General features: G+C 44.3%; 1 protein-coding gene across 3 annotated transcripts in view; it reads left to right on the plus strand.

Moving 5' to 3' along the window:
- Nucleotides 1-21,592, plus strand: part of PLD5 (phospholipase D family member 5) — a 1,783,935-nt gene that overhangs the window by 1,714,084 nt on the left and 48,259 nt on the right. For all 3 annotated transcript variants that reach the window (XM_085611414.1, XM_085611415.1, XM_085611413.1), the window contains exon 9: nt 2,387-2,477. In XM_085611414.1, coding sequence (XP_085467540.1) covers nt 2,387-2,477 — 91 coding nt within the window. The remainder of the gene's footprint in view (nt 1-2,386; nt 2,478-21,592) is intronic.

A 21,592-nucleotide genomic window follows, 5' to 3' on the forward strand; every position in this document is an offset into this window, starting at 1 on the left:
CCATTGGTAGTTCTTATGGAGGTCCACCATGAAGGTTGCTCAACATAAGTGACATTTCTTTCCTACCACATCTTTAAGTCATTGAGTTTTACTTTTTACCACTGAGCACTCATATTCATGTATACAGTAGCGTAGTTATGTTCTCTACAACCGTGGTGGTCCCTGCTTTTGCCGCTTGCAGGTGGAGGGGGGTAAGCTGCCACCCCCAAAACATGTGCACCCGGGGCGTACCGCCCCCCTGCCTCTCCTTGCTATGCCAATGCAAGTATAGTTAAAATGTTCTTTTGAACACAATGCTTCCTAGAGCCTAACAATTATATTGCTTTTCTTGCTATGCCCTAACCTATGAGATTCCTTTGTATCATCTGAATAAGTAATAGGGAGACATCTTACCACAAGTTATGGTCACAAATGTGAATGATGTAACACAATTATGCATACTATAATACAAGTGTTTGTACTGCAGCAAAGTTGTGTATTTTGTAAGAAATGTTTGTGAATTTTAAAATGGGTATCTGTAGAGTAGTGTATATTTGTGTGTGGGCGGTGGGGGAGAATACCATCATAAGCTCTCATTATGAGTAGTCCAGATATTGTAATATGTGTGGTAAACTATGTTATGGCACATATTGCAACCAGACGTTTTCTGATAAATATTGGCAGTTCAAACATGCCCTTATTTAGAGATGGGAAAATGTCCAGAATTTATTGAACCATGCATATTTTGATGCAGTGAGCACCAAAATACACCTATTACTTCCTGAAAAAAAAGGTTATTGAGTAGTATTTAGCACACACTGTATCCTGTAAATTCCAACTCAGTGCAGTTGGACATGATCAGGTGCAATAAATATCACACTGTGTGAAACTGGGTTAGTGGTTGAGGCGGTATTAACCCTTCTCAAGCAACAACCACAATCCTCGTCAGGGTGAACTACAAAAGCTCCAAATTAACCTGTGCTGAACACTCTGGTAACTTGTAGACAAAAGCAGTCAAGCTTAACTTACAGGCAATGTGTAAAATATTTATGCAGCACACAAACAGTAATATGGTAAAAACACAGCACAAGAAAAATCCAACACCAATTTAGAAAAATAGATTATGATTTCATAAATAAATTGAGACCAAAATGACAAAAATCCAATCAGTAAAACTGAAGATATTAAATTTGAAAGGTTTAGATAAAAGTAGCACCAAAAGGTGCAAAGAGCCAGCTTAGGGTATTTGGTCACGCTGGACTGGGACCAAGTCAGAAGTTCAGGCCGACTGGGATAGACACAGGCCAGGCATAGGACCAATTTTGGCCCTTACATCTTTGGTACATAGTCTGTATAGAATGGTTTGCAAGCCTTCGCATCGTCGGTTTTGATGAATCTGTGTGGTGAGGCTTTGCAGGGCTTTGCATTGCTCATTGTCAGTTCCCTTGAAGTTTGCAGAAGTGTCGCGAGGCTTTGCAGGGCTTGGCATCACTCAGCGTCAGTTCCAATAAAGCTTTTAGTTGTGTGGCAAGTCTTTGTGGGCTTTGCGTTGCACGACGTCCTTACAGATGAAGCTTGCAGCTGAGCGATGAGGCTTTGCGGGGCTTGGTGTCACTCAGCATCGGTTCTGCTGCGAGGTCAGAACATGTAAAATGTAAAAGAACAATTCCAACATTTTAAATACACTATACCCTTCTCTTTGGGCTATTAAGGGCCTCCCCTAGGTGTGGCTTATATGTGTTAAATAGAAAAGTTTAGGCCTAGCAAAAGGTTTATTTTGACAGTTCAAAATGGCAGTTTAAAACCGCACTACAGGCTGCAGTGGCAGGCATGAGATATGTTCAAAAAGGCCACTTTAGTGAGTGGCACCTCGAGGGAGTGCTGCAGGGTGGTGAGGCGGGGCGAGGGAGGGCGAGGGTGGGAGGCAATAAACTCTGGAATTGGGCTGAACGGAGTTGAGTAAAGAAATAAATAAATAAAACAAATTACATTGCGCGCTGCATTGCCCATTTGGCCGAGCCGCCACTGATTCATACAATTCTCTGTTAAGAAACACAAGAGTCTGTACAACACGATAGCCCCTGACATCCCTTTTTTCTGATTGCACCTGCCCAAGAGGGTCAGGTGAAGGTGTCATAATGTCATGAACCTCTTGACTTTACTCCAATGGAAACCAATAAATACCTCACATGTACAGGGAAAGTCACACAATAGAAATACAACACAACATAACCATCCATCAGGTCAGGAAACCGAACAACATTCCTACAGATTTGTTGTTAATTTTTAAAGCAACAGATAGATAATATCCATCTAAAATATTGAAATAGTGTGTTTCTAACAATTCTATGTTGTCCCTGTGTAGGCATTTCTTCAACTGACAGAATATGATTTATGTTTTCTACAGAAATTATTTGCTCCTAAGGAACTGAAAAATGCTTCCTTTCCAAGAATCAATCACAGCAAGTACGTGGTGACTGACAGGTCTGCCTATATTGGTAAGTTAATCAAGTTCATTTACTGAGAAACCTGAATTACTGTTGGCCTGATTGATTTGTACTTACATTTAAAACACACCTGAATACCCTATTTGGAATTACTCCTGAGTTTAAAATAAGTTAAGTTCAGTATAATACAAAAAAAGAGGATTGGCCTTGGAAATAATTAAAATGCCATGGAGATGGATTTGATTAAAAAAAATGCACATTTAAATATATATATATGTATGTGTTTGAAGCAGTCAGGCTGTGCTGCTTGCTGACATAAACACAGTCAGCCACGAGCCGGTCTTTGACAGCCGGATGTAGCCTGTACACGTCCTACTGCCATCCTCGAATCTACACGGAACACGTTGAGGAAGGAGGGCAGGATATGCAGGGAACACCTCTCCAAGTGTGAAAAAGGCAAGTGTGCCGAAACGCGTCAAGCAAAGATAATAAACTGAAGCTGGATGGTGAAGCTCACCCAAGTGTCGGAGTCTGATTTCGGTAGTGAAATTGGAGGTGGTTTGAATGTATGTATATATATATTCACTGAAAAAACCATAGGTTTCACACGTTATAGTTAGCGGAAATTTTACTGATAAAAAACGAATGAAATTCCCCCGTTATAGTTACTGCAGGCAACTATAACTCACGCGACCGCAATCCTCTGCTGATGCTAATACTGTATTTAGGGCCTCATGTAGGTAAATAAATTTTACCGGTTCTTAAATACCGAGCCGTACCGAATCGGTAAATTAGAATCGGTAAGTTATATGTAGGTAAAAATTCGGTAACAGTTACCGATTCGGTAACATTCGGTAAATACGAATCGGAATTCACCGAATCGGTAAATACCGAGGTGATAATTACCGAATCGGAAAATACCGAGGTGGTATCTACCGATTCGGAAAAGACCGAGGTGGTATCCACCGAATCGGAAAATACCGAATCGGTATGTACGGATTCGGTAAATAACAGCACATGACTTGACGAAACAGCTAATCCTGTGCAACGACAGCCCACCCAACCAGGAACTGCCCACACCCAGGCAGGTGTACACAATTAGCCGACGTGGCCACACCCAGGCAGGTGTACATAATTAGCCGACCCTGGAGAGGCTTGGAGTGCAGAGGAGAGGCAGGGAGCAGTTGCATGTGCGAGCGGGAAACGAACAGCATGTCCAGCCAGAGAACACAGAAAGACGGAGGGGAAAGGAGGAGGAAGCTCAAATTCAGCCCCAAGGAACTCCAGGTGCTGGTGGAGGAGGTGGTGAAGCAGCACCAGAAGCTGTTTGGGAGGCAATCCCTGCAAGTGCCTGAGGCCGAAAAGCGCAACATATGGCTGGCCATCCAGGCGCAGGTCAATGCTGTGGGAGTGACCCACAGGGACATTGAGGTCCTCAAAAAGCGCTGGCATGACCTGAGGATTGTGACCAAGAGGAAGATGGGCGACATCCAGAAGGAGGCCAGCCAGACCGGAGGTGGAACCAACAGGGCACCTGCCCTCACCGAACTGGAGGAGCTGGTGGCGGCCACAATCGAGCAAGAGAGCGTCGTGGGTCTTGGGGACGCCGACAGCTCTGCCAGAGCCGCAACACACCAAGGTAAGACGAAAGCACAGCAATGTAGCCCCCCCTACCCCTATCCCACATCCCCCATTGTGAAACGAGAATCACACTGCAGTCCACACGTGTCAGTGCAGACAGGCAATGCATTCCGGGAGATGTAGTCAGGGCAACACTAACCATGACGTAAATGTCACAGGGCAACAGGGCATGTCACGCACTCGAGGCACAAGGAGACAGAGGACAGATTGGAATGTGAAATGATTTATTGTGACGCTTGCAATGCAGCCCTTCGGGGACACTGAGCCAATGTTGTTTTTCTGTCCACAGATGTGACATCATGCAGTACAGGGCATGCTGCAGGGGAGACGGCACACCTGCCACAAAAATCACCTCTAGCCAGCACGAGTTCAGACCAGGGAGCAGGCCCACTGGCAGCCGCACCACCAACACAGCCAGCCTCGCCGCACACAGAGCCAGCATCACCTCACCGAGAGCCAGCATCACCACAACCACAGCCAGCATCGCCACTCATGTTCGAATCACCGGCCACATCTCCGCTTGCAGGTGTGAGAATGAGGAGGCGTCCAGCAGCCAGGCTACGAGCCTTCGACACCTCGTCAGACGACAGCATGGGCCCAGAAGACCGCACCGGGCACCAGGAAGGGAGCCATCCCACTGTGCCCCACACCTCACAGGCAGCACAGACGGGAGCAAGAGGGCGCCGCAGGTCGCGTGTCCAGAGTCCACCAGCACCCACTGACGGCCATGGTGTCTTCTTGGGGCTCGAGGGCCAAATGTTGAAGCAACAGCGCCTGCAATCAAAGGCAGTTATGTCAGTCCAGAGGCACATGCGGGTGATGAAGACAAGCTTAGTCAACATGGACACAAACATTGGCGGCATGGCTGCGGGCATTCGGGACATGTCCCAGTCAATCCAGCAGTTGTGCAGCAAATTAGATGCTGACATCGAAGCACGGCGCCGGGAACGCCAGAGAAGGGACACTACCAGCAGGGCACTCAACCGTCTGGCAACTGCGACTTCCCTACTTTGCCGGCGCTCTGTGACGATGCAGGAGGGCCTAACACAGTGCTGCAGCGACCTGTCTCGGGGGATGGTGCAGGTGACAAGTGCACTAGGGGTGCTATTGACTAGTCAGGCGTCGACAACTGCTGCAGGGGATGCTGCGGAGCGCATCGACACCAGCAGCAGCATCACACCCCCCGTCCCAGAAGCACGCAGGAGCAGCAGGCGGCTTGGGGTTGGCTCTAGTGAGGATGCACAGGCCGTGCAATCCACCACTGCAGCGCGTATGCGCAAACATTGATGTGGCCCTGCTTAGCCACTTCCCATTGGGTGACGTAACCCTGGACATACTCCTTGTATAGATGGTATATTGCCAGATTGGCCTGTTCATGTGTTCATGGCGTGGTGCCACATTAAACTACGTCATGACTTCTCACAACTCGCTGTGTCCCCTCACTTACTCAGAAATAGTTGCATGTGATCTCTGCCCGTCTCTCTCTCCCATCGATTGCAGTTGGCACTCTAGCTGCGCTGCCCTCTGGCTGGCCTGACTCATCCTCGTTGTCCTCAAAATATGTTAGTTCCACATCTGTACCTTTTTTCGTGGCAAGGTTGTGCAGCATTGCACAAGTGGCAATAATCTTGCAGCAGGTGATGGGTTTGTACTGGCGTGCGCCTCCGCTCTTGTGGAGGCAGCGGAACCTGCTCTTCAGTAGTCCAAACGTGCGCTCCACCACATTGCGTGTTGTTTTGTGGGCCACGTTGTATCGTCTCTCACTCTGGGTTGCTGGGTGTAGGTAGGGAGTGAGGATGAATGAACGGCATGCATATGCACTGTCGCCTGGATGAGTAAGAGGGAACCATCAGTTACATGCCTCTATACACTCTGATTTGCAGGTTTCAAGGGGCGTCACTGTTACTTACCCAGCAGGTATCCCTCTCCGAATTCGCCGGCACTCAGTCGTGTGTAGATCCCACTATTCTGGAAGATGTAAGAGTCGTGGGTGCTCCCAGGAAACTTTGCAACAATATCTGTGATGATGTTCCCTGCATCACAGATCACCTGCACATTGATGGAGTGGGTGGACTTCCTGTTCCTGTAGATGTGCTCTGTATCAGCTGGTGGACAGATTGGGATGTGTGTACCATCAATACAGCCGATGACATGGGGGAACTGTGCCATGTGATAAAAGTCTGTTTTTGTTTTCTGCAGTGCAGCCTGTGTGTTTGGGAAGCTTATGTAGTGGTGCATTCTCTGCATCATGGCATCCAGGAACTTCCTGAAGAAACGGGACAGGCAACTCTGGGATACACCACCCACCGCAGCTATCACCACCTGATAACTGCCGGATGCCAGTAGATGTAGGCTGCAGAGCACCTGCACATGTGGTGGTATGGCGTGCGCCCTTCTTGTTGGCTGGTCCAGGAGTGGGTGCAGGTCCCTTATCAGGTCCATGATGGTTTCGGGGTGTAGCCTGTACCTCTCATGTATCTCTGCATCAGTCAGCTGTAATAGTGTGATGCGCTGTCTGTAGATTTGTTCCTCCCGTCGCCACACCCTCAGTCCTGCTGCCTGTAGACGTAGGCGCCTTGCAATGACGTACATGGCGGCCATGTTGTCCACGCTGTTGCATTTTGGGATTGCTTATGTGCATTGTTGATGGTTACCACCTGCTTTCAATCCGTGTTAATTACCGACTCTTATTTACCGATTTTCCTGGATTTCTTAATTACCGCCTGCTCCTACATGTCATTTTAAATTTTTACCACTTCATATTTACCACTTCATATTTACCGATTCGTTAATTATGTATTCGGTAAACATGAATCGGTATTTTGGAATTCGGTAACTATGAATCGGTATTTACCGCCTCATATTTACCGAAAAGTGGTTTTTGGACTCCTACATCTCACTTGTCTGAATACCGGTCGGTAACGGCATATTTACCGAAAATCGGCCGTTACCGACCGGTATTTCGCTACCTACATGAGGCCCTTAGACACTTATTTGCCCATGTCTTCTTCCATACATTTTTAGCTATACATATATTACAAATATTTTTTTTTCATAAAGACACATATGTCATCAGCAGAAGATTGCGGTCACGTGAGTTATAGTTGCCTGCAGTAACTATAACGGGGGAATTTCATTGGTTTTTTATCAGTAAAATTTCCGCTAACTATAACATGTGTAAAACCTATGGTTTTTTCAGTGAATTTGCAAGGTTTTTTAAATGCTAATTCCTAACTATAACGTGTGTGAAACCTATGGTTTTTTCAGTGAATTTGTACGGTTTTTTAAATGCTAAGTTACTTTACGCCATTCGTGGCGTGCGCGCCCACTTAACGCAGTTCGGTCTGGTGCGCTTCGCGCACCGTGCGTGCACAGTGAGCATGCGGTGCGCTTCGCGCACCGCGCGCCCACTTTACGCAGTTAGTGCCATGCACGCACGGTGGGCACGTGGTGCGCTACGCACACCGCATGCCCACGTTACGCTAGATGGGCCATGTACGCACAATGCGCTTCGCGCACCGTGCGCACATGGAGGACATATGATGTACTTCGTTTTGAAAGGTAATATTTTAATTTTTCGTATATTTTATAAGCCATGCACAAATGGTGCCCTTCGGGCACCATTTACACACGGGGTGGAGAGAGTGTGGATAATTTTTTTTTTTTTTTTTTTTTTTTAATATTTTAGTTTATCTCACCGGTGATAAGCCATGCACAATTGGTGGCCTTCGCCCACCAATTGCACACGGGGTGGAGAGAGTGTGGATGATTTTTTTTTTTTATTATTTTTTACCGTACGCGTACGGTAAGCGTAATCGGCGAAATTACCGAAAAAATAAAAATTCCGTTTTTGGCCTTGGGGGATCTTTGGGGACTCCCTCACCATGCCTATGTGTGTGGGAACTGTCGAAACAGCCCCTTTACATGTTTTTGGGCTTTAAATCACTCTCAGTGCGAGAGAGAAAATGGCGGCCGCCGCTTCCTGGTTTCGGCCGATTCGAATGTTTACTAAGATCTAAGAGCCAATCAGAATCGCGCTCGCGCACGCCACCGTACGCGTACGGTAAGCGTACCGTAAGCGCACCGTAAGCTGGCTCAGATATATATATTGATTTAAAGGCTATTTTCTCAGAATCTACTGAACAGATTTACACCAAACCTACAAAAGGCACTTCCTTGACCTGAGGACTACCTCTCTGCCAAATTTCTAGTAATTCTGTTCAGCCATTCGGGCTGTAGCCCTGTCTAAAGGTCCTATGGAAAAATGCATGGGAAAAACGCGTTTTGGGACCCCCCTTTTATCTCAGCCCCCGCTTGACGAATCCCCCCGAGACTTTCAGGGTAGGAGCGGAGCGTAGTGCCCCACCTATTTTGAAAAATTCGCGAGGATTCGTCGACCGGCGCAAAAGGTATTCAAAATAGAATGTTGCGGATTTCCTATGGAAACGTGGTCCTAACTATAACTACCTACTGGCGACCGCCAGTAGGTAATATATATATATATACACACACACACACACACACGCGCACACACACACACACACACATATATATATATGTTTCAGCGATACTAATCAGGATACAATGTGAATGGAATAGACTATCATGACTAGAATCCATTGTGTGGGTAATGCTGAAATTCGAGAATTAATTGTGGTGAAATTTATATTTATTGAGCTTGAAAGGTTAAATATGCTAACAGTTTTTCGAATTTAGTTAAATTGGAGCAAAGAATCATGGTACTGTTTTACTCAAATGCTTCCGTAAAGCCCCGAGGAATAGCAGGTTTCTGCTTTCAAAGGTGTGTTTGTATATAGTGATCATGTAATACCGTCTACAAATTGAGTTTATTTCATTTGGCTACTGAGAATAGATTTATCAATATCAGGAATTATTTTGTATAGACTTTTGGCAGTGTGTCTGGTTATAAACAGGAGAGTAACCATAGGAAGGTGTGTTTGCAATTATCACCTGCAGCCTGGGGTTACCCAGAAGAAGTAGCATTGTGTCCACTTATGACATCATAGAATATTAAGGATACGCTTATTCAAAACATCAGCGCAGTTATTCTAACAATAATATTCACCTACAAATGGCACAAGTACCACCTCACAAAATGTCAAAAGCACTTATATAACAAAAATGCTTTACCGCTGTGCATATCAGCAACAACATAAAAGACTGTTATTTATTGTATATTTATTTATATGGTTTGTATATTGCGTGGTCCTACCAGCAGGAGCAATGGAGCCAGGCATGAACCATCCGAAAGAGTAGGGGGGCCCTGCTCCATAATTTTTCGCAAACAGTGTCAGCCTGGCAGCCCGGCACTGTACATGTGCCAAATGTGCAAGTGCCTGGCTATCTGAGTAGAACTTTACCAGGTCGAAGATTTCACAGTCCTGTGAGTGTGATCTCCACAGCCAGAAAAAGCTCTTGCAGGTCCCTCCCCTCATGATGAGGGGGTGTGTTACTGATAGACTCGGACCTGGGTGCTTCAGTTTTAAGCCCTGGATTGCCCAGGGCAGAGTGTCGTTAGAGAGTGGGGTGGGCTCTGCAGTCTTACTGATCTCATCCCACTCTGTGATGAGTAAGGGACAGTTACCCCCTCTAATTGGTTGACCATAACAAGGTCGGCCAATGAGAGGTGGCAGCAGCCAATCCTCCAAGAGCCACCAAATCTTACTTCCAACATCCGAGATTACCTCTGCAGCCCAGCAATTTTTTTTTTATATATGGTGTGTGCGTGCATGTGTGGATATATCGATGTCTGTGTATTAGTCTGCATATGTTGTGAATGGGTGTATGCCTGTGTATATGCTTGTGAATGGTTGGTGTATGTGTGCGCGCTAGTGAATGTATGGGTGTGAGTGAGTGTATGTAGATGGATGAGTGTATGTATGTGTGTATGTATGTGTGAATGTCTGTGTGCGCCCACCGCCCCCCGCATGCTCACTGGCTGCCACTGAATGGAGCCCTTCACATAAAACTGTAAAAATACAACAACAATGTAACCTGAAGACGACAAGTAAAAGCAGGAGCGGTGGAGAAATAGAATTTAGGTGTATTCTGAACAGATGCGTCTTTTCATTTTTCCGAAAGGGCAGTGAGCTGGCGTTGAGTCTTAATTCACCCCACACTATCGATCCGTACATATAGTGCATCAATACAGAGGACAAGTATTCACAGCCAGTGCATTTCTTTTAGACACTGCAAAGCATAGGAGTTTGTATTATCTCATGACTAATACAGCAACTTGTATAAAATGTTCATTTTTGCCTAGTGAATTGCGCATCCATATTCTAATACATACGCTGTAAAAGAGATTCAACAAGAAATAAGGAATTCTAGGAATATGGATGTGTCAGTGTGCGATTTCTTGCCTCCATTTTAGTAGGTTAGATCAAGATTTATAGATCGGGCTATTTTCAACGATTTAGTAGAAACGTGTAATAAATGTCAAAATAAAATATTTAAACGTTCAACTGAATAAACATAAGTGTCAACATACTGAAAAATTATTCCTAATTACAACGTGGAATTGAATCTTTCTCATCAATGAATTCATAAAGCTACAACTCTGAACAGCAATCATAATGGAACAACCATGACACACAGAGGGGGCGCTGTTAATCCGAATAAGTGCCCGATATATCATCCTATTACCTTAAATAAATTGTGCGATAGAAGATTCATCCTAGTCCTGAGTTAACACTTGTTCCTTTCTATCTACTCTGAATTATTCAATGTTGCAGTTTTCTGCGATATCTTGGACTAAATCCTCCTCCAGACATAACAGATCGTATACGTTCCTTTTTGAAGCTATGAATACGTGCATTTGTGACATGCTTGTGAGGTTTGCAGAGTGAATAAGCAATCAGCAGTACAAAGCACACGATTCAAAGATGATTGGTTTGCTCCAGGGTTGACCTATTCAGGGCCCAGTGCCGCAGAATGATTTTGCGATTTAGGGGCACATGCATCAAGTATTTTTGTCTTCACAAACGGGCCGTATGCAGAATCGGGCGTTTACGAACGCAAAGAATGCTTTTCACATGCAGCAAACCCTATTTCGCGATTCGGTAACCTGTTACCAAATTACAAAATGGATTTGCTGTTCGCTATTAGAAAGAGGCATGTTTAGGGCGTCCCTTCCTAATATCGTATCGCATCGGTATGTAGGAATGTTTTGGGACCGAAATGCACTCGCAAAACATATGGGGGCAGATTTATGAGGTTTTGCCGTAGGGAAGCGCAGTAGGCCTTCCTGCTGCGCTTCCCTATGGCAAAAGAAAAGGGCAGGGATGCACCGTATCTATAAAATGCGGCGCATTCCTGTCCTTTTCCCCTGCGCCGGCGCACAATGGGCTGCCAGCGCCAACGCAGGCACCTCTTGCACCATGGTGCAAGGGTGCCTGCGTTACGTAGATTAATATTTTTGTACAGGAAGGGAAACCTTTCTGTACAAAAATAATCACAAGAGGTTTTTCCTCTTTGAATGGGTGCTGCAGTATGCAGCACACATAGAAAAAGGAAAAACGAGGAGAAATAAAGATATTTCTCCCCGTTGCGCCTCCCTTACGCCTACCCAGGGGAGGCGGAAGCTTTTGGCGCCGCCTCAGATTTACGATTTCTCGTAAATCTGGGGCAGTATCAAAAGGCCATGGGTGTTGCTGGGAACACCCCCAGCAACACCCATTGCACGCCCCTTTAACGCAGAACACTGCGTTAAAGGGACTGATATTTATGAGGCAGCATTAAGCCAAAAAAAGTGGCTCAGTGCTGCCTGATAAATATCACGCAGGCTTCTGCGCCACGGAACGTCACAAAAAGTGACGTTCCGATGGCGCAACGGGCCTCATAAATCTGCCCCTTGCATTTTACCACCTACTTGAAGTAGGTGGTAACCCATTCGTAAATGGGAAGGGGTCCCCAAGGGACCCCTTCGCCTTTGTGAATTTTTGTTACAGCGTTTGTTAAGAGCAGGTAGTGACCCCCGGACCAATGCCTACTCTTTAAAAATGAAAAGAAATCTTTTCATTTTTGTTTTGGAAAAGCATCTGGTTTTCCTTTAACTAAAACGGACTGAATTTAAAAAATAAATTGCTTTATTTAAAAGCAATCACAGACATGGTGGTCTGCTGACCCCAGCAGACCACCATCCCTGTGATTTTTTCGATTCCTATGGGGACGCAAATAAATTTGCGACCTATCTCATTAATATTCATGAGGTAGGTCATTTGCGATCCCCTAGGAATCGCAAAAAGTGTTCAGCACACTTTTATGCATGCCGTTTTGCAATTTCCTAATTGCGAATCGCAAGGATTCGCAATTTGGAAATTGCAAAACGGTTTCTTCATGCATCTGGCCCCAAGTTACAATAAGTCAAGTCATTACAGACACCTCTAGGTGGCGCCGTTAGTTGAAGGGGACGCCACCTTTTCCCCAAAATTTTGTTTCTTTTTTGAAATAGGGATATGAGTGGAAAGAAAACCACAGAGGGCCTTCATTTGTGATCCGGTTTCACAAAAGCATCTGACAGGCCTGCTGAAGACACTCCCAGATGCAGAAAATAAAACTCAGTAATATAATTTCCTCCTCCATGAGGTAGTATGGTGGAGGAATTTCCATCAATGAGTTCTACTATTGATGTAGCACTTCAGAAATCAGAGGATTTTGCAATGCCTGTGTACTCTGAATCTAGCCCAAAGTGTCTCCTATTGCCATATTGCAAAGAAAAAAGAATGCATCTTTGAACAACAGAGGAGCCAAATTTAAATTTTTGTGGGAGAAGTTGGAGCAACAGGGTGTTTTATAAGGGAAGGAATGTAAAAAGAACAACAGGGATATGTTGTGTTTACAACAAAACGTTTCCTAATTATACTTATAATAGCATAATTAGGGGTGTACACAGTGCTTAATTTGCAAAATATTAAGTGCCAGGGCTCCGACCAGGAGGCCACTGCAGCTTGCACCACCCATCATCCTTGTCATTGCTGCCAAGACAACTACTAACCATCTCTCTCGCATGTAAATGCGACAGTTCAGATTATTCCAGGTCCCCAAAGCTAAAGGAATGGCTGGGGAGGCAGGTATTATCACTATTTTAATGTATATCTTATTCCTTAACAACTGTTGTTCTGCTCATCTCTAAATTATATGAGCAGCACCACCATGTGGTAGACTATCAACACCATACTTAGAACAGTTAGGTGCCGGTGCCGATCACCGGACACCAACGGAAAGCACCGGATCAAATTAAGCGCTGGGTGTACAAAGTTTCAAATTTTTTGTCTAGTAAATTATACTTCTCTTGAAATTTACGATTACTTCCCCCTGTGTCACAACATTTTTTGCATGTTGGTTTTCATCTATAAATCCTCACCTCGTTTAAGTTGTTGCAAGACAACATCCATCTAGTTTTACCACATGAACAGTGTTTGACGTCCTTTCTAGTTGAGAGTTAGTAACCAACAATGTGATGGGTCATCCACAACATGACCACTTAAGTCCTGATTACAAATGTGCCATAATTTGTTGCAGGGATACTGGAGGAACTCAATTTCCGATTCTGACTGGTATCCCCACACCAAATTGCAAGTATCGTGAATTTTCCCCTCAAATGGGAAACATTGCATGAAGTCGGAAATCCCAGTCCAATATTGTGGATATTTTCCTCATTCTAGGAAGAAAACTGCGGACATTTTCCGCCTTTTTTGAGCAGGGGGAAAGTGTCAGAAGGTAAGCAGTGGGAGGTTGGCCGTCTGAGGTGGGGGATCAGAAGTGAGGGCAGGATTTCTTCTGCCTCGGGGAAATATTGTCTGTTCCCCATGCCTCTCCAGGGGTCGGATGGGAGCCTGGTTGTGTTGCTGCCTGCAGCCTCTGCAGCAGCATAGTGCGGTCTGGGGTCTCTTAGCCTAGAAGTATCAGGTTTGGAGTTTACGGACCCAAATATTTTGGCCCTGGAGACACCCCTTTCGAGAGCTAGAGATATCGCTCTGGGTGAAACACCCCAAATCATAATCATGGTCCTAGATGGAAAATTTGATCTGATCTGTGGTCCATTAGTAGACAATAGCATTTGGACCTTTTTACACCGAGAAACGTGTTTGAATGGTCTAATTCAAAGAAAAAAACCTGAGGTTGTAAACATCAATCCCCTGGTTCCCAAAACAGAGTCAGACATAAAAGAGTGGCAGGTGCTACCTCACTTGGAGCAAACAGATGTCACAATCAAGACCAAGAACCAAGTATATAGCATATTATTATTCTTTTTCTTTCCTAAACAATATTTACATTCCTCACAAGCATGAGCTCCATAATCATACCACCATGCACTGTAGTTTTTCCATGAGTGATGTAACAATGGTATATTGTAAGTAGCCCCTATCCGGGAGGTGGGTTGTCAGTTACCTCATACATTGGTCAATCATAAGCAAAGAATATTTATCAATATAAAAACATAGAAACGCAGCTCCTTTAAAATGTGGAGGCTGTTCTTTGACTTTCATGGATGCAGGCAACGATTTGTATATAGGAGTAAGCTTTTGGTCAGATGATGTCAGAATATGTATGGTTCCGAGATCAGTGAAGAGTATGCCCAATGTCGCCTCCACTTGTTCCTACTCCTTGTCTGGCCAGGTATATTCAGGTTCACTTTCTCCTATCTATTTGTGTCTGCCTAGTTTAATTGTGCTTCACTTAGTTCATGTCTATTACAGCATCAGAGCTTGTTAATGCGCTAAAGGAGTCTTGCTCCGGCGCCCATCTTGGTGATGATTAAGAGCACTGCTTCGTCCCATAGTATGGTCATAGATTTTATGCATATGACATTTACTCCTCCCAGTACAGTACACCTTTTTCATAGGTGTCCCACTTCACAAATATTTGTTTAGTCATCTGATTTCCATGGCATGGTGATTGCTGATTTCACCAACAGCAGTGCTAAACCTATTAATTTGGTGGCCACCTTCTGTTTTTTGGTGCAAGGAAAAAGCCTCGACTTGGGCCAAAATGATCTCCTCCAGAACCCTAATCACTTTAGAGCATTTCCAAACCACATGGATGAATCTTGCATAGACTGGCATACACCTGGACAATTGTGAGGTAGCCAAGTCAAATCTCTTACATATTTCTTAAGGGTGAACTACACCCAGGCGTCCCGGTAGTTAATTGCGCATACTCGCATTCCTACAAATCTTTTGGTCATAACCAAAGAACTTCTTCCATTTGCCATCTTTGTGGTCTTTCCTCGAATTCATGCTCCGTTTGCTCTGAGTTCATTTATGCTTAATTTAGTCATGTTCATAAGGGGTAAATAAAACCAGAACACCATTTTTCTGCCCTGCCTATTGTGTGCCTATTGTGTACAGAAAATGTATTATTTCATGTGCAAGGGCATCTCCACTCTCTGTGAAAGACCTTAATTGGGGCATAATGACAAATAAAGTGTTCCAAGGTTTTTCAGTGTTTTCCACGAGTTCAGTTAGTGACATTAATTCACTCAAATAGTAACAATCACCCTCCCAGCCCTGATACATGCATCTAATTGCCTAGCTTTGTAGTATCCTAGGAGGTTAGGAAAGCTGTCTAACAGCAGGGAGAGGACTTATGGTGTGCTTCATTGGATTTTCCATAAGCAACCTGTCATAGGTGTCAGAAGTCTCCATTAGGTACCACGTGGTTTTGGAACAGCTTAAATAGAGCCCCTCTTGTATCACATTTTTGAGGATACTGTGTCATCTAAACGTGCCCAATCCAGTCATCTGGCCACCAGTTCTATTTGGCTGATAGGTAGCCCCAAAGCAGGACAGGCAATAAGGAGTTTAGCTCACAAAAGAACTTCCCAAGGATGCATAGTTCCAGTTTGACAAAGTAGTACAATAGTCGTGGAAGCAGGACCATCTTGGAAAGTGCTATGCATCCGATAACTATCAAAGATATTGTCTTCCACAACCCCATGCATCCTTTCAGTATAGTCAAGAGTTCCCTGTCCATTTGTATTCTTGTTTTCTTTTGATACTTTTTAACCACACATTTTGATACTTTGAAATACATTCTTACCTCATTTGTATCCCTTGCTCCCAGCTGTGTGATTTGCTCTCACTGGTATGACAAAGTGTCATAGGTCAGAGGGAGTGGAAGAACTTAGAATGATACAGGTCAGAGTGAGCGACAGTTGGAACACGAAGGAAGGAGAAAAGTGAAGTCTAGTCTAGGAGGGATACCTGGTCATATGGATGAGGTGCTGAATTGAATAATCCTAATAGAATTACATCTCCAGAGTCAATAGTTCCATTATTTGATGACTTCACATTAGTGGTGAGTGTAAACTGGAACAGCTAAGGTTCACAGACCACCTTTTGGTAAAATCTCACACTATCAAAGGCACCGGTGCCAGGGCACTCCTCTTTCAATCTGTTCAGTAATTTGATTGCTCTTTCACACCAACACTCAGCAAATTCTAATAAAGGACATGAACAGTACTTTTAATTTGACTCAGACAATTGTTATAATTTAGCCTTCACAGCATCTTTATATGTCAAACACGGATAGACTACAAGATCCAACAAAATACAGGATCAGAATACTTAAACGCATAGGGAGGTGGCAATCACGGTGCACAAGCTAAAGTCTCCATTGCACATCTTAGTGTGTGTCAACCTTTATGTTGACACAGGATTGCTCAATATTTCATGTAAAACCTATGAAGGATGACGCAAAGAAGCCCAAGATGAAGTCCCACGGAAACACTCCAGTTCTGATTAATAATCGGGGGATAACTTGAGAGTGTGGAAGGAAAGTGTTCCTGATATAACAGAATAAATCAATCAGTGGATTTCAAGCAGTAGGTGGAGATAAACTCCACAAGGATACAGTAATATAGGAATTGTCAACCACATGCATACAGATGGGAAATGTGTCACACAAGAGTGTCAACATTTTCAATAATTGTGGTTTTCTGTGCGATTTGACTTAAGACTTACTCAAGAAAAAACGTATCTATAAAAGGAAAGCAGAACGAATATTTAAAACAGCCTGATGGTTCAATGAATGAGGTAGAAGTGTGGTAAATATAGAAGGAATTGGAGTTCAAAAGGGCAGAGAGAAGTGGCACTGCAGGATAACCAACTGGCAATATATATCAGTGACAAGAATGTTTATGCATCGTTGACAATATTTTCCAGTATCAGATCAGGTACTGGAGTTTTCTGTTTGCTTGAGAATGTTGTTTTGCAAGTCCAGTACATGATACTTTTAAAATACATTCTTACCTCATTTGTATCCCTTGCTCCCAGCTGTGTGATTTGCCCTCACAGGTATGACAAAGTGTCATAGGTCAGAGGGAGTGGGAGAACTTAAAATGATACAGGTCAGAGTGAGCTACAGCTGGAACACGAAGGAAGGAGAAAAGTGAAGTCTAGTCTAGGAAGGATACCTGGTCAATTTGCAACGTCAATTTTTGTGTTTTTTCAGTGCATTTCAAACTGTTGTTTTTTCATTATTAAAGTAATATTCTATACCAGTAAGAAATTGGGGTATTAGTTGAGGCGGTTAAGTACCCACCTAAAATAATAATCACAACCCTTGTCAGGGTGAAGCAGTAAAGTAATTAAATTTACCTCTGCTCAAACCCCTGGTAGCTATGGCACAGAACAGACAGGCTTATTTTAGAAGCAAAGTGCAAAGTATTTATGTAATACCAAATCAGCAATGAAGTCAAAACACAGCACAAGAAAAATCCCAAACCAATTAAGAAAATAGGTCAGATATTTTACCTTTATACTTAGAGCCTTATTTACAGTCTGGTGGATGAGATGTGACATTACATGTGCACTGTAGCCTATAGCACTTGTAATATGTTCAATGACACATCTGTCACGTTTGTGACTGACTACCCATCCACCAAGCTCTAATTCAGGCCCTTAGTCCCTGAAATGGAAGTCAAAAATACTCAGCAGGGCAAGGCAGCCGCCGGTGGCCGAAGAGGGTACCACAGCTCCACGTTGTTGGATAGCTGGATAGCCAAGATCTTGGCAAAGCCATTGACATTTGGAATGAAAGTTCAGAGCAGGAGAAATTTGAAGTTTGCACACAGGGAAGGTCTCTCACCAGACGGATACTTTTGGCACCTTCACTCGTTGAAGTGTTATACCTTCGGCCTTAGTCACTTTTTTATAGCTCAAATTCACCCAGAAAGGTAAAGCCGGATACCTTCTTCATGAGGTCCCGCAGAATCTGTTGCAGAAAAGCTCTGAGAGGGAGGAACCTGAATCTTTGGCCCAGCGGCATCGCACCATCGGCAGATCAACTTGAAAGCTTGGTCTTGGTCCTCCATAGGTCTTCGAAACCAAAATGCTTTTAAGTCCCAAATTTAATGAAAAGTTAGAAGGAGTACACTTTGACACCAGTCAAGGTTCCAGGACCTTAGGAGCAGTACCAGGGAGTCAAGACTCACTCTAGCAGAGGTCAGCAGTGGGTCCAGGGCAGGTCTAGCTGGAATTGTTAACCTGGACAGTTGCAGAAAAGGCCTCTTATAGTTTCTTGTGGCCCTGTAGCTTGAGCAGCACATCAGCCTTATGAGCTTTGGATCCACGTCTTTGTCCTGGGTACAAGAGTGTGAGCAAGTCCAGTCTTCTTAGCTGTTTTTAGGTGACAAAAGCAGTTACAGTCATCTTCTGTTGTTCCACGGATCCAGAATGTATTCTGAGGAGGGTAATGTGGGTGCCATATTTATGCCTCACACCAGCATGTGAGTGGGGTTGACTCCTGGCTCGCCCCTAACCAATATGGTAAAATAGTCCAATGGGAGCCCTAACCCCTTTTGCAGCACTTTCCGAGTACCCTCCTGCTAACAATGCCAGAGTGCCCCTCTCTTCAGGAATCAAAGATGGTGAAACCCTTCTTCCCTGTGCAGAGTTTGTGTGTCCAACCCAAAGGGACGGCCAGGAAAATGAGCACTCTATGGTCACTCTAAACCAGTTCTGGGGGCAATTCCTCTCCCAAAATAGTATTGGTGCCTGCTTGAAAGGGGAACAAAGAAGGGCCCTGCCCAGGTTTCATTTAACATTTGGCTGTGACAGTGTAGATCTCATTGAAGTTAATCAAGTTCCTGGGCACAGGCCAGCTGGTCAACCAACCAGAGAAACAGAACACCTCTACACACCCTAGAACTTTATCTCAGCTCTGGGGGCAAGTTCACACCTTATCAAGGGGGCTATTCAGCTCCTGGGCGACAGTTGGAGCTCATTCAGAAGGGCCTCTAAAGGCTTTGGGCAGGGAAAATGTAATTTTCCCAAAAATACCTTTGCCAAAATATTTAGTGTGAATCCAATTTCACAAGGGAATTGGGCTTGTAATACATATTTCAAAAAGTCAAGAATGACATTTTTAGGTATTTCCTAACCAGAAATAACATTGTTCAATTTAAAACTATATCCCAATTCTTTCCTATGGGGCAGCCAAACTTGCTACAGTGAAAATAGGGTTTGGGGCTTTAAGAACATGTTTAACATTAAAGCTTTTCATGCTATAAAACACCATGCATCCTGCCTTATGGTCAGTAAGCCCTACTTAGGGGTGATTTATTAATATTTCAAAAGGAAATTTTAGACCTGTCAAATGAGGTTACATTGACAGCTCGAATTTGAAGTTTTACAACTGGACAACCAGGCTCAAAGTGGTAGGTCTGCAGTCATGTTTACACTATCACTGTGGTGGATGCCACAGTGAGTGCTGCAGTCCACTTGTAACATTTAGCTTACAGGCCCTGGATACACTTTTGAACCATATACTGGAGACTTATAGGTAAGTTAAATATGCCAGTTAGTGGTATCCCAATTACATCATAATGAAAGGGGTAGCCAGACATTTTACCACTAGTTAGCAGTCCTATAGCCAGTAAAAACAGGCAGGGCAAATAATTGGTGGTACACCACATGAAAGATGGTCATTTTCAGCATTACCATACCAAACTATAATGTCCCTTTAACTTCAGCATTTTTTTGGCCACCGGGTCTAACGTCCTGCCATGCCCTGTGTCAAACTCCCCATGGACGGCCAACCACCTGCTGCACAGGGCCTTCAGGCAATCTTTGTGTGGGGTGTGCTGCAGTGGCATAACAATAGCCCCCACAGCCACATGGTTCGGGGGCCACTGAGCTCCAGGGGTCCCCTTTCGGTACTGTGCACAGATGGCAGGTGCCTGGCCTGAGAGCTCCTGTCTGGGTCTGGAGCATGGGGGGACCTCCTCTATGTACTCTGCAGGGGGCCCTCCATTTTCATTATGCCAGTGACACAAATTCCCGCAGGTGGCTATCCTCTGGTTGGGGCACAACCTTCTGTGGTGCATGGCATAGTGTTGACCAAAGGGCCTGCCCCCTGCGTCCAACCCTCCACGGGCAGCCAAAACCCTGCTTCACATGGTCTTTTGGTTCTGCGCAGCATGGGCTTGGTTTGCAGCCACCCAAACCCCCACAGCAACCAATTCCCCTGTCAACACCCACCCCACAAATATATTATTGTGTTTTATATTTTGCTGCACCATGGTACTCCCATGGTACCGCAACCCAATTTCACTTCTGGGATACCACAGTACCTCCCGCAGGAGTACAGCAGGATTACTGCATGAGAACCCCAATACTTGCCATGAGACTATTTCTTTCTTTTTTTGGCCCCCCATGAGTGCCGGGAAGTCAGGGTATCCCTACCCTGCTCCTTATAGCTTATATCTTTTACTAGTTCAGGACAAGGAGAGTGAGCTCCTATGTCCTATAATGTCAGCAGAAACATTTTCTTCAAGTTATGACCAGCCAATCCGAACGATCAATCCTGAAGAACTGGTGGCAGTTCTGGGAGACCAAAAAAGCCAACAGAATTAGCGAATCAGAAACCTTTATTTTTTTACTTTCTGCAGGAGTCCCGTGAGACCAACCGGCCAGATATGCCTATTTTTAACCCCTTCATGACCATCACAAGCACCTCTTAACTCATGAATGGATTTTCACCAGATAATGTGAAGCATATTTCCTAAGTAAAGATCTAACTTTCTGCAAACTTTGGAGTGATTTTGATCAGGTGTTTTTCTGGTATCACTTCCCAACATTTCCTATTAAAATTAACATGGAAGAAAACATTATGCGACCGCTCCCCCTGCTCCCTTTTTCTCAACCCCTGCTTGATGGATTACCGTGAAACATTTTAGGAGGGAGGTAAGGTAGATGGACAACATTTTGGAAAGTTTTTTGAAAATGTGTAACAAATAATCCAAAGTTATGAGAAAGAAAACACTGATCTAATAATATCTACACAGTGGCTATCACCACTGTGAGATATATATTCACTGAAAAGCCAAAGGTTATAGGACGTTATAGTTAGACTCAGATTTAACTCATACAAAAACAGTGAAATTCAGCAGCTATAGTTGCCTGAGCTAGCTATAACATACACCTACACAATGCACTGCTTATGACCTATTAAATCACTCATGACATGGTTAGTGGCACACCTGATGACATCTCAAATGA

This window comes from Triturus cristatus, chromosome 6, assembly GCF_964204655.1.
Source record: "Triturus cristatus chromosome 6, aTriCri1.1, whole genome shotgun sequence".
NCBI classification, from domain to species: Eukaryota; Metazoa; Chordata; class Amphibia; order Caudata; family Salamandridae; genus Triturus; species Triturus cristatus.